This window comes from Arachis duranensis, chromosome 9, assembly GCF_000817695.3.
Source record: "Arachis duranensis cultivar V14167 chromosome 9, aradu.V14167.gnm2.J7QH, whole genome shotgun sequence".
Classification (NCBI taxonomy): Eukaryota; Viridiplantae; Streptophyta; class Magnoliopsida; order Fabales; family Fabaceae; genus Arachis; species Arachis duranensis.
Genome location: NC_029780.3, coordinates 92,140,685 through 92,154,228, shown reverse-complemented (window position 1 = coordinate 92,154,228; position 13,544 = coordinate 92,140,685). Strand labels below are relative to the sequence as shown.

General features: G+C 37.7%; 1 protein-coding gene and 1 non-coding gene across 2 annotated transcripts; both read left to right on the top strand.

Annotated features, from left to right (window-relative positions):
- The first annotated feature begins 8,637 nt into the window (after positions 1-8,637).
- LOC127741735 (small nucleolar RNA R71) lies at positions 8,638-8,744 on the top strand. The gene has a single exon (XR_008002942.1). It is a non-coding gene; the product is annotated as a small nucleolar RNA R71 (small nucleolar RNA).
- Positions 8,745-12,135: 3,391 nt separating this feature from the next.
- LOC107466191 (uncharacterized) lies at positions 12,136-13,161 on the top strand. The gene is made up of 2 exons (XM_016085182.1): positions 12,136-12,280; positions 12,548-13,161. The coding sequence occupies exons 1-2, from the start codon at positions 12,136-12,138 to the stop codon at positions 13,159-13,161; spliced, it is 759 nt and encodes a 252-aa protein (XP_015940668.1).
- Positions 13,162-13,544: the final 383 nt, after the last annotated feature.

The following is a 13,544-nucleotide window of genomic DNA, read 5'->3' as shown; positions in this document are numbered from 1 at the left end:
CGTGTCAGCAGTAGAAGATTACTTAGAGGTTTGGCAATTTTTGAAAAATCCTTTATAAACCTCCTATAGAATCCTGCATGCCCCAGAAAGCTTCTGATTGCCTTAACATTGGTTGGTGGTGGTAATTTTTCAATTAGCTCTACCTTAGCTTGATCCACTTCTATTTTCTTGTTCAAAATTTTGTGCCCAAGGACAATTCCTTCAATCACCATAAAGTGATATTTCTTCCAGTTTAAAACCAGGTTAGTCTTTTGGCACCTCTTTAGAACAAGTGCTAGATGGTCAAGACAGGAGCTGAATGAGTCTCCAAATACTGAAAAGTCATCCATGAAGACTTCCATAAAATTTTCCACCATATCAGAGAAAATTGAGAGCATGCACCTTTGAAAGGTTGCAGGTGCATTGCACAGGCCAAATGGCATCCTTCTATATGCAAATACTCCAAATGGACATGTGAATGCTGTTTTCTCTTGATCTTGGGGATTTACTGCAATTTGATTATAACTTGAATATCCATCCAAGAAGCAGTAGTATTCATGACCTGCTAGTCTTTCTAGCATCTGGTCTATGAATGGTAAAGGAAAATGATCCTTTCTGGTAGCTGTATTGAGCCTTCTATAATCAATACACATACGCCACCCTGTAACTGTTCTTGTAGGAACTAGTTCATTTCTTTCATTATGAACCACTGTCATGCCACCCTTCTTAGGGACGACTTGGACAGGGCTTACCCAGGGGCTATCAGAAATAGGATAAATAATCCCAGCCTCTAGTAATTTAGTGACCTCCTTCTGCACCACCTCCTTCATGGCTGGATTCAGCCGCCTTTGTGGTTGAACCACTGGCTTAGCGTCACCCTTTAATAAGATCTTGTGCATGCATCTGGCTTGCCTAATGCCCTTAAGATCACTAATGAACCACCCAAGAGTTGTCTTGTGTGTCTTTAGCACTTGAATTAGTGCTTCCTCTTCCTGTGGCTCTAAGGTAGAGCTTATGATTACAGGAAAGGTATCACCTTCTCCCAGAAATGCATATTTCAGGGATGGTCGTAATGGTTTGAGCTCGGGTTTAAGAGGTTTCTCCTCTTCCTGAGGGATTTTCAGAGGTTCTATTATTCTCTCTGATTCCTCCAGATCAGGCTGAACATCCTTAAAGATATCCTCTAGCTTTGATTCGAGACTCTCAGTTATATTGACCTCTTTTACCAAAGAGTCAATAATATCAATGCTCATGCAGTCATTTGGGGTGTCTGGATGCTGCATTGCTTTGACAACATTCAACTTGAACTCATCTTCATTGACTCTCAGGGTTACTTCCCCTTTTTGGACGTCAATGAGGGTTTGGCCAGTTGCTAGGAAAGGTCTTCCTAGAATGAGAGTTGCACTCTTGTGCTCCTCCATTTCCAGCACCACAAAGTCAATAAGAAAGGCAAATGGCCCAACCTTGACAATCATATCTTCAATCACGCCTGATGGGTATTTAATGGAGCCATCAGCAAGTTGGAGACAAATCCGGGTTGGTTTAACTTCATCAGTCAAACCAAGCTTTTTGATAGTAGATGCAGGTATCAGGTTGATACTTGCCCCAAGATCACATAGAGCTTGCTTGGTACAAATACCCTCTAATGTGCATGGTATCATAAAGCTTCCGGGATCTTTAAGCTTCTCAGGTAAGCTTTTCAGAATGACTGCACTGCATTCTTCAGTGAGGTAAACTTTTTCACTTTCCCTCCAATCCTTCTTATGACTTAAGATCTCTTTCATGAACTTAGCATAAAAGGGTATTTGCTCAAGTGCCTCTGCAAACGGAATTTTTATTTCAAGAGTCCTGAGATAGTCTGCAAAGCGGGCAAATTGCTTATCCTATTCCACTTGGCGGAGTTTCTGAGGATAAGGTATTTTGGCTTTGTATTCCTCAACCTTAGTTGTTGTAGGTTTATTGCCTACAGGTGTGGGTTGAGAAGCCTTTTTAGATGGGTTATTATCAGCACTTGTATGTGTCTGATCCCCCACTGGCATTTGAATGCCAAGGGTGGAAGTTGGAGTGGCGTTAGACGCCAACTCCTTACTTGCTTCTGGCGTTTGAACGCCAGAACTGTGCTCCCTTTGGGCGTTCAACGCTAGGACTGAGCATGGTTTGGGCGTTTAGCGCCAGCTTTCCACCCATTTTCTGGTGTTTGAGCGCCAGAATTATTCCTCTCTGGGCTCTTACTGTCCTCAGATAGATTTTGGGTAGTTTGCTCATTTCTTGGCTTCTTGCTACCTTGAAGTGAGGTATTTAATATTTTTCCACTTCTTAATTGAACTGCTTGGCACTCTTCTGTTATTTGTTTTGATAACTGCTGTTCTGTTTGCTTCAACTGTACTTCCATATTCATATTAGCCATTCTTGTTTCTTGTAGTATTTTCTTGAATTCGGCTAGCTGTTTTGTTAGAAAATCCAGTTGCTGATTGAATTCAGTAACTTGTTCTGTAGGACTCAGTTCAGCAGTTACTGTTTTAGCCTCTTCTTTCATGGAAGGTTCACTGCTTAGATACAGATGCTGATTTCTGGCAACTGTATCAATGAGCTCTTGAGCTTCTTCTATTTTCTTTCTCATGTGTATAGATCCACCAGCTGAGTGGTCTAGAGAAATCTGAGCTCTTTTTGTAAGGCCATAGTAGAAGATGTCTTACTGCACCCACTCTGAAAATATTTCAGAGGGGCATTTTCTTAGCATCTCTATGTATCTCTCCCAAGCATCATAAAGAGATTCATTATCTCCTTGTTTGAAGCGTTGGATGCTCAGCCTTAGCTGTGTCATCCGTTTTGGAGGAAAATAGTGATTCAGGAATTTTTCTGACAGCTGTTTTCATGTCTTTATGCTGTCCTTAGGTTGGTTATTTAACCACCTCTTAGCTTGGTCTTTTACAGCAAATGGGAACAGTAATAGCCTGTAGACATCCTGATCTACCTCCTTATCAGGTGAATTTATTCTATTTATTTTATTATATATAAAAATTTCGAAATAATAATAAAATAAAATAAAGACGACAATAAAAATAAAAATAAATAAAAGTAAAAATAAAATAAAAATAAAAAAGAGAATTTAAAAATATTTTATGAAGATTTTCGAAAAAGTGAGGAGAGAGAAAGTGGTTATGATATTTTTGAAATTGAAATCTGAAATTTTTATATAAAAAAATTCGAAAATATGCCATAAAGATAGTTAGAAAATATATTTTTTTGAATTTTGAATTTTATGATGAAAGAGATAAACACACAAAAGACACAAGACTTAAAAATTTTAGATCTAATGCTCCTTGTTTTCGAAAATTTTGGAGGGAAAACACCAAGGAACACCAAACTTAAAAATTTTAAGATCAAAACACAAGAAAGACTCAAGAACACCTTGAAGATTTACAAGAACACCAAGAACAATAGAAAGAACACCAAACTTAAAATTTTTAGGAAACCACAATAAAATTTTCGAAAATTAAAAAAAAGATTAACAAGAAAACACCAAACTTAAAGTTTGGCACAAGATTTAATCAAAGAAAAAATATTTTTGAAAAAAAGTTTTAAAAGGAAGATACCCAATTGCCAAGAACATAAGCCAACGCTCTAGCCAACTGAGCTATAAATGTAACGTGTTTTAATGTTGTATAAAAAATAATTTTGAAAACTAATATTTTGAAAAAGCACAAGGAAAACACGAAAAATACACAAAATAGGAAAAACCAAAGATCAAACAAGAAAATTTGACAAGAACAATTTGAAGATCAAGGAAGAATAAAGAACAAAAATTAAAAAATTTAAAGGAAAATAGAAAATATGCAATTGACACCAAACTTAAAATATAAAACTAAACTCACATAAAAATTAAAAATTAATAAGGAAAAATAATATTTTTGAAAAATTTTTGAAAAGAAAATAAAGGACTCAGATTTAATGACTCTATAGCATCAAAAATAAATTATTCCTAATCTAAGCAACAAAATAAACCTTTAGTTGTCCAAACTCGAACAATCCCCGGCAACAACGCCAAAAACTTGGTGCACGAAAATTGCAATCACACTTTTGCAATCCGCACAACTAACCAGCAAGTGCACTGGGTCGTCCAAGTAATACCTTACGTGAGTAAGGGTCGAATCCCACGGAGATTGTTGGTTTGAAGCAAGCTATAGTTATCTTATTAATCTTAGTTAGGATGCCAATAAGGTTCTTTGAATTTAATTGTAAAAAATGAAAGTGTTTGGAATAAGTAATTGTTACTCAATAATGGAGAATATGTTGGAGTTTTGGAGATGCTTTGTCCTCTTTATTTCAGCTTTTCTCTTGTACTCCTCTTCACACATACAAGACTCCTTCCATGGCAAGGTGTATGTAGGGTGTCACCGTTGTCAATTGCTACTTCCCATCCTCTCAGTGAAAATGGTCCAAATGCTCTGTCACAGCATGGCTAATCATCTGTTGGTTCTCGATCATGTCGGAATAAAATCCATTGATTCTTTTGCGTCTGTCACTACGCCCAACAATCGCAAGTTTGAAGCTCGTCACAGCCATTCAATCCTTGAATCCTACTCGAAATACCACAGACAAGGTTTAGACTTTCCGGATTCTCATGAATGCTGCCATCAATTCTAGCTTATACCACGAAGATTCTAATTAAGAGATCTAAGAGATACTCATTCAATCTAATGTAGAACGGAGGTGGTTGTCAAGCACACGTTCATGGATTGAGGACGGTGATGAGTGTCACGGATCATCACCTTCTTCATGGTGAAGCGCAAATGAACATCTTAGATAGGAACAAGCGTGTTTGAATGGAAAACAGAGATAATTGCATTAATTCATCGAGACGCTGCAGAGCTCCTCACCCCCAACAATGGAGTTTAGAGACTCATGCCATCAAAGAGTATATAATTCAGATCTAAAAATGTCATGAGATACAAAATAAGTCTCTAAAAGTTGTTTAAATACTAAACTAGTAACCTAGGTTTACATAAAGTGAGTAAACTAAGATGGATAGTGCAAAAATCCACTTCTGGGGCCCACTTTGTATGTGCTGGGGCTGAGATTTAAGCTTCTCACGTGCCTGGGCTGTTTCTGGAGTTGAACGCCAGGTTGTAGCCTATTTCTGGCGTTGAACTCCAATTTGTAACCTGTTTCTGGCGCTGAACGCCAGACTACAACATGGAACTGGCATTGAACGCCAGTTTACGTCGTCTATCTTTGCGCAAAGTATAGACTATTATATATTGATGGAAAGCCCTGGATGTCTACTTTCCAACCCAATTGAGAGCGCGCCAATTGTACTCTTGTAGCTCCAAAAAATCTATTCCGAGTGTAGGGAGGTCAGAATCCAACAGCATCAGCAGTCCTTTTTCAGCCTAAATCAGATTTTTGCTCAGCTCCTTCAATTTCAGCCAGAAAATACCTGAAATCATAGAAAAACACACAAACTCATAGTAAAGTCCAGAAATATGATTTTTGCCTAAAAACAAAAAGCGTATAAATTATCCGCTCATCACAACACCAAACTTAAACTGTTGCTTGTCCTCAAGCAAATAGATAAATAAAATAGGATAAAAAGAAATCAAGAAGCAATAATATCTCAGAGTTTTAAGTGAAGCTCAGATTCTAATTAGATGAGTGGGACTAGTAGCTTTTTGCTTCCAAGCAGTTTTGGCATCTCACTTTATCCTTCGAAATTCAGAATGATTGGCATCCATAGGAACTCAGAATTCAGATAGTATTATTGATTTTCCTAGTTTAGTATGTTGATTTTTGAACACAGTTACTTCATGAGTCTTAGCCGTGGCCCTAAGCACTTTGTTTTCCAGTATTACCACCGGATACATAAATGCCACAGACACATAACTGGGTGAACCTTTTCAGATTGTGACTTAGCTTTGCTAAAGTCCCCACTTAGAGGTGTCCAGAGTTCTTAAGCACACTCTTTTGCCTTGGATCACAACTTTAACCACTCAGTCTCAAGCTTTTCACTTGGACCTGCATGCCACAAGCACATAGTTAGGGACAGCTTGATTTAGCCGCTTATGCCTGGATTTATTTCCTTGGGCCCTCCTATCCGTTGATGCTCAAAGCCTTGGATCCTTTTTACCCTTGCCTTTTGGTTTTAAGGGCTATTGGCTTTTTCTGCTTCTTTATCCAATGATTCCTTGTAAAAAAAAATTTTCACTACTTTTTCTTGCTTCAAGAATCAATTTCATGATTTTTCAGATTAGCAATAATATTTCTCTTGTTCATCATTCTTTCAGGAGCCAACAATGATTCTGTTCACTTTTATTTTTCACGCACATACATATGACGCGTACGCGCCAGCGACACTTGTGCATCATGTGCTCTCTTTTTTGTGAAATATTCAGTTCCTACTTCTAAAATAGCTGCATGATTAGTAAAATAGTGAAAACTCAATAAAAATCAAATAAGTAAGAAAACTACTACTACGAAAAACAACTAAGGATACAAATTTATCGGGTTGCCTCCCAACAAGCGCTTCTTTAACGTCACTAGCTTGACGGTCAGCTCCTCTAAGGAGGAGGATCATAGGGGCTCAGCTCTTCACCCCTTACTTTGAACTTCTTTCCTGTATCTCCATAACATAGCTCAATATGCTCCAGAGAGAGGATTCTGGTTACTGTATAAATCCACTTTAGATTGCTAGTCAACACCACTTTCATTCCTGGGGAGAAACCTTCAGTGGGGATCTTTTTGTTTTTCCATCCTCTGGGTACTTTCTTTTTATGACCCTCTTCCTTGGTGGATGATGCATTCCCAACACCAAACTTAGATTTGATGTCAGGAGAAATTTTATTGATTGTTACCAAGGGAAGTTTGAGCTGCAGATTCTGATGTGCATCATCAGGGGTTTTTGAAGGGTTGGATCAATAAGCTCAGTCTGCATGCACCTCTCTTTTTCACCTGCTGAATGTACATCTTTGAAGACATGAAAGACTAGTTGCTCATCATGCACTCTAAGCACTAATTCACCAACTTCTACATCAATCAAAGCTTTTCCAGTGGCTAGGAATGGTCTTCCTAGAATTATAGAGGCATTCTCATCCTCCCCTGTGTCAAGAATCACAAAATCTACTGGAAGGAAGAACTTATCCACTTTGACCAAGATATTCTCCACTAATCCGTATGCAGGCTTTGTAGATTTGTCTGCCATCTGTAATGCTATCTTTGTAGGTTGTGCCTCTTGGATTTGCAACTTCTTTATCACGGACAAGGGCATCAAATTGATGCTTGCTCCTAGATCACATAATGCTTTCTCAAATGTGGTGCTCCCAATGGTGCATGAAATTTGAAAGCTCCCTGGATCTGGCATCTTCCTTGGCAAGTTACTCTGAATTACGCCACTACATTCTTTAGTCAGGACTACTGTCTCATCTCCCTTTAAACGCTTCTTCTTTGACAACAGCTCCTTTATGAACTTGACATAGATAGGCATTTGCTCCAAAACCTCAACAAAAAGAATATTGATTTGCAACTTTCTGAAGACTTCTAAGAACTTTGAAAACTGCTTGTCCTTGGTCTCCTTTTGAAGTCTCTGAGGATATGGCATCTTAGACTTGAACTCAGGAGCCTTTGGCAATGTAGGATGAGTGTCAAGAGAGTCTGGGAATGGGTTGTCCGCACGCTTTGGAGGGGCATGCTCTACTTCTTCCTTCTTCTCCTCTGGAGCTTTTTTTCAACTAACTCTTCATTGACCTTGGTCTCAGAGCTAGCTACTTTACCACTTCTCAGTTGAATAACCTTGGAATCTTTTTCAACTGGCTCCTCAGCAACTTATGCTTCCATACTTGCTGCTTGTCCACTTATCAAGGTGATAGCTTTGCATTCCTCTCTTGGATTCACTACTATATTACCAGGAAGGCTATTAGTGGTCCTTTGATCAATTTCATTAACTTTTGTGGCTAATTGACCCATCTAAATCTCTAAGTTCTTGATTGATGCTCTGGTTTCCTGTCTAAAACTTATCAACATTGCTTCCAAATCATTATTCTGTTGGCGCTAAGAAGTTGCTTGCTGAGATGACTGAAACTGGTGGTGATTAAAATTATTCTGTTGAAAACCACCCTGAAAATTATGATTAAAATTCTGTGGCCTCTGAGGTTGCTCTCTCCACCCAAAATTTGGGTGATTTCTCTACCTTTGATTGTAGGTCTTAGAATAGGGATCATTGTTGGGATTTCTAGGAGCACTCCCCATGTAATTGACCTGTTCAGAAGAAAATTGAGCATAATCATAATTATCATTTTGAACAAAATTACCTATCATGTCATAAGAGGCCTTTTGAGGTAGATTTTGGTGTTGATAGTTGAGACTTGCATGCCACCCATCTGTTGAGTAAGTAGATTTATTTGCTGAGACATAAGCTTCTTCTGGGCAAGAATAGCATTAAGAGTTTTTACTTCCATAACACCCTTCTTCTGAGGGGCCTCAGAGTTCATAGGATTTCTGTTAGATGAGTATAAATATTGGTTGCTAGCAACCAATTCAATAAGCTCAATAGTCTACTCTGGTATCTTTTTCTTGTGCAATGAACCTCCTGCAGAATTATCTAAGCACATCTTGGACATTTCACCCAAACCTTCATAAAAGATATCTAGTTGAGTCCATTTGGAGAACATGTGCAGAGGGCATTGCTTAGTCAGTAGCTTGTATCTCTCCCAAGCTTCATAAAGAGTTTCACCATCCTTCTGCCTGAAGGTCTGAACCTCCACCCTAAGCTTAGTCAGCTTCTTTGGTGGGAAAAATTTAGTAAGAAACTCAGTAACAACCTTGTCCCAAGTATCCAAACTCTCCTTGGGTCGAAAATCTAGACACAGCTTTGCTCCATCCCTTAGAGCAAATGGGAAGAGCATTAGTTTGTACACCTCTGGGTTCACTCCATTTGTCTTCACAGTATCACAAATCTGTAGAAAATTGGAAATAAATTGATTTGGGTCTTCGCGGGAAAGACCATGATACTGGCAATTTTATTGCACCAGGGTGACCAATTGTAGCTTCAGCTCAAAGTTATTCGCAGCTATAGGAGGTGCCACAATGCTTTTTTCATAAAGATCTGCAGTAGGAGCAGAATAAGAGCCAAGCACTCTCCTTTGTTGCTCATCCCCATTTGGGTTTGCCACATTGGCATTAACAGCATTGTTAGGATCCATAGCGGATTCCACAGCCTTGTAAAGTCTTGCCTGTTGTAAACGTTGCATGAAAGTCCTTTCAGGTTCAGGATCAAAGTCTAAGAGATGTTCTTTGTCTCTGTTCCTGCGCATAAACAAATAGAAAACAAGAAAAGATGGAAATCTCTACGTCAGAGTGCAGAGAATTCCCAGTGAGGTAACCTGTGTAAAGAGATAAAAATATTTTAATTTTTAATTTTTATTTTTTTCGAAAATAATAAAACAAAAGTTAAATAAAATTAAAACTAAAAACCTAATCTAAGCAATCAAACAACTAATAGTTGTTAATCACAATCAATCCCCGGCAACGGCTCCAAAAACTTGGTGCGGTATTTTGTAACCCACAAACTAACCGGCAAGTGTACCGGGTCATACCAAGTAATACCTCAGGTGAGTGAGGGTCGATCCCACGAGAATTGATGGATCAAGCAACAATGGTTGGTTAAACCACTTAGTTAGGCAAACAGAAAAGAGTGTTGGATGTTCAAAGAGCATTAAACAATAAATTAAGAGTTTGAAGACAACAGGTGAATAAGTTGGGAATAAAATATGGGAGAAAATAGTTAAGGCTTCAGAGTTATCTATTTGGCTTTTCTTACTAACTTTTTTAATCATGCAAGATTTAATTCATGGCAAACTATATGTGACTAGACCCTAATTCCTTAGATCTTCATAGTCTCCTCTAAAATTCATCAATTGCCAATTCCTTGGTCAATTAATTCCAATTAGAGGGTGATGATCAAATTCCAGTTTATATGCCACAAGAATCCTAATTATCCAAAAATAAGAGGATTATATGTCACGTATCCCGTTAAATACAAACAATTAAAAATTTAGGATAATATGTTTTCAAGCTGTTGTTCAAGTAAAGAGCTTTTCCAAGTTATATAAGAACTCAATTAGAACATAGGTCATACTTCCGTTCCACCCAAATTCATAAAATAAAGAATGAAAACAATTATTGAATTATAAATCAAACATGAATTAAAAGAGAAAAGTAATAATGTCAATCCATATAATAGACAGAGCTCCTAACCTTAACAGTGGAGGTTTAGTTGCTCATGGTTCAGAGAGGAAAAATAAGGATTCAGGTAAAATGTACTGAGTTCCAATCTGATGGCTTCCAAAGTTAACTAATTCCAAATCCTTTTATATCTAATCCTAATAAATTTAAAATCTACTTTCTAAAACTAAAAAATATCTTTTCTATTTTAAAATTAAATTTAAATCATAATTAATTATGGGAATCAACAAGTCTTCAATTGATGGATGGGGACCACTTAATTCCTTCACTCTGCAGCCTCTGATCTGTACTTTCTGGGCTAAAAACTGGGTCAAAAGCAGCCCAGAAATCGCCGCCAGCGTTTTCTGCACCTGACGCATGCCACGTTTTCGCGTGTCACGCGTATGCGTAAGGTACGCGCACGCGTCGCCATGCAAATCTTCAAATCACGCGTACGCGTCAGCCACGCGCACGCGTCGTCATGGAAAGCTCCAAATCATACGCACGCGTCAAGTACGCGCACGCGTCAAGTACGCGCACGCGTCGCTCCTCGCTAGTTTTCTCCTTTAATTCTTGTGCTGCAGAAACTCCATCAAATCCAGCTGAATGCTACCTAAAATAAACAGAATTGCACAAGACTCAAAGTAGCATCCATAGTGGCTAAAAGATAATTAATTCTTGATTAAACTCAATAATTTAATTGCAAATTCACTAGAAAAAGATAAGAAAGATGCTCACGCATCAACTGTATTTCTTTTTAGATAATTTTTTGAGTAAATGGTCAAATTAATCCTTGAAAAATCACTCATTCTCTAAATTAGTTTTTGAACAAAATTATCAAATTCGTCATTTAAAGATTTTAAATTAGTCATGTTAGTCCTTCTGTCATTTTCTTTGATGATAGTGTCAAAATTTGCTAATATGACAAGTTAAGTGACATCTCAACAGGCACTTAGGAATCTTAATTGACTATTAACATTTGTTAATCAAAAAATATTTTTGATTAAGGTGCGTTGATTCGAAGCAGAGAAGTAGTCGAAAATATAAGCAGTTGTCAAAAGGATGCACGCACAGGTATTAATTGGAGATACTCGATACGAGTTGGATTTCGAAATGCTTTATTAAATCGGACGGGTCTAACTGGATAGATATTCAAGATGATTAATCAAATAAGATATTCGAATAAGTGAATCGAGTAGTTATGGTAGTGGAGAAGTTAAAGGCTTTCATCACGCGAGGAAATCATGGGTAACGTCTATAGACAAAGAAGCGGGAACGGTTACCAAGGGATATGCATTCAAGGCTGTGATTTTGTAATTAATTGTCAGTTACCAAAAGTATATTATAAATACTAGAAAGTTTTAGGGAATAAAGGTTGGAACTTTAACTGATCAGAAAAATACTCAAGCACACTCACATCCGCAGATAATTCTTAAGTCTGCAATTGAGTCATTTTTCTGTAGGGTTCCTTCCACATTGTCTTCTTTCAATTTATTTTCTTGTAGAATTTATCTTTCAAGCAAGTTTATTTTTCAAGCGTTCTTTACTTTCAATGTCCAATTTACATTTCTGCATTTTTAGTTTTCATGTCAAAGCCCCTTGACTCAGTTAAAGCCATTTTATTGTTTTTCTTTTTAAGTTTCAACGCAAACTTTTCCGTTTTCAGTACATTTTCTTTTTAAAAACTTTATTCATCTGTTTCTTTTATCAATTTTCAAATTTTATTTTATCTTTTATCTCAAACGCCATCTAATCGAAGACACTTTGATGTACTTTTAGAAAAGTGCTACATGTAAAGAGGAGTAGGTTTCGCTCCCAGACCACTAGATATCGAACCACCACCGATTTGCTAAAAATTGACAAAAAAATTAGCACGCCCAATGGGACAATTTTAAAAATTTGAAGTGTGTCAAATAAGTATTTTTCGGTGTCATTCGGTGTATGCGATTACAAAGTGGAAAGATCATTCACATGGCTGATGAAATGTCAAATGTGAATGGTGGTTCATCCACCAATGATAGCATACCAGTAATTGTGCAACAAGCGGACGTGACTTCACGTTCGGAAGGTGCATTTGGAAGTGAAAGTATAGCAGTTACGACTGTTCAATACTGGAAACATTGGACGTAACACTCGTCCACGTGGCACTTTGCCACCATTCCAGCCTCCACTAACCGCTGGTTGGCCTCCATATGATCTTCCTCTTTGTTATACCCCACTAGTGGGTAGTTTTGTTCCACCTATTTGTTTTGGGAGTACAAGTGGGGTGAATAATACTCAAAACCCACAACAGCATTCCGAGTATTCTCGTGATTATAATGTGGGCTCTACTTTGAATGCTGTTCAATGGCAGTATATCAACAACAAGTAGAGGAAAGTCACCATGACTTACTCAATTTATTGACTCAACAAATGATCACAATTCTGAATCCTATGATGGCTGATCACGAATCGAAATTCGAACGTCTTGCTAGACAAGTCGAACGAATTGCCCGAATTGTTGATTATGATGAGGGTGAAGGGCATAATGCCAGAGGAAATAATGAAGGATTCGGGAATGGATTTCAAAATGAAAACAATATTTTTAATGAAGAAAATCCTCATGTAGTTTCTCGTGGGCAAAATGCAGATGAAGTTCTGGCCAGGTTACGTGCTAATCATGGCGGTGAATGTTATCAGGTCACCAGAATTGTGGAAGAAGTACTGAATCGAGTTGGTCTGAATGTTGGTTTTATGAACCGACCACACTTTGTGTCTGCTTTCCTCCAAGTTATTCAAATGGCTGAAGTGCCAAGAGGGGTAAAAAATCCAAAGATAGTCACAAAGTTTGCCAGGAAAGTTGGAGAATCAACCACTGAACATGTTGCCAATGATGAAAATTTGAAGGTGAAGTTTTTTTCTTCTTCGTTAACGAAGAATGCATTCACTTGGTTTTCGAATCTCAAACCAAATTTGTTAGCAACATAGAATCAGTTGGAAACTGCTTTTCATGCTCAATTCTAACGGGGGGAAATGAATGTGGCAGTTACTGATCAAGTAGCTTTGAAACGGGAAGATGGTTGATGAGCGGATAATTTGTACGCTTTTTGGCATTGTTTTTAGTGTGTTTTTAGTATGATCTAGTTAGTTTTTAGTATATTTTTATTAGTTTTTAGTTAAAATTCACTTTTCTAGGCTTTACTATGAGTTTGTGTGTTTTTCTGTGATTTCAGGTATTTTCTGGCTGAAATTGAGGGACCTGAGCAAAAATCTGATTCAGAGACTAAAAAGGACTACAGATGCTGTTGGATTCTGACCTCCCTGCACTCGAAGTGGATTTTCTGGAGCTACAGAAGCCCAATTGACGCGCT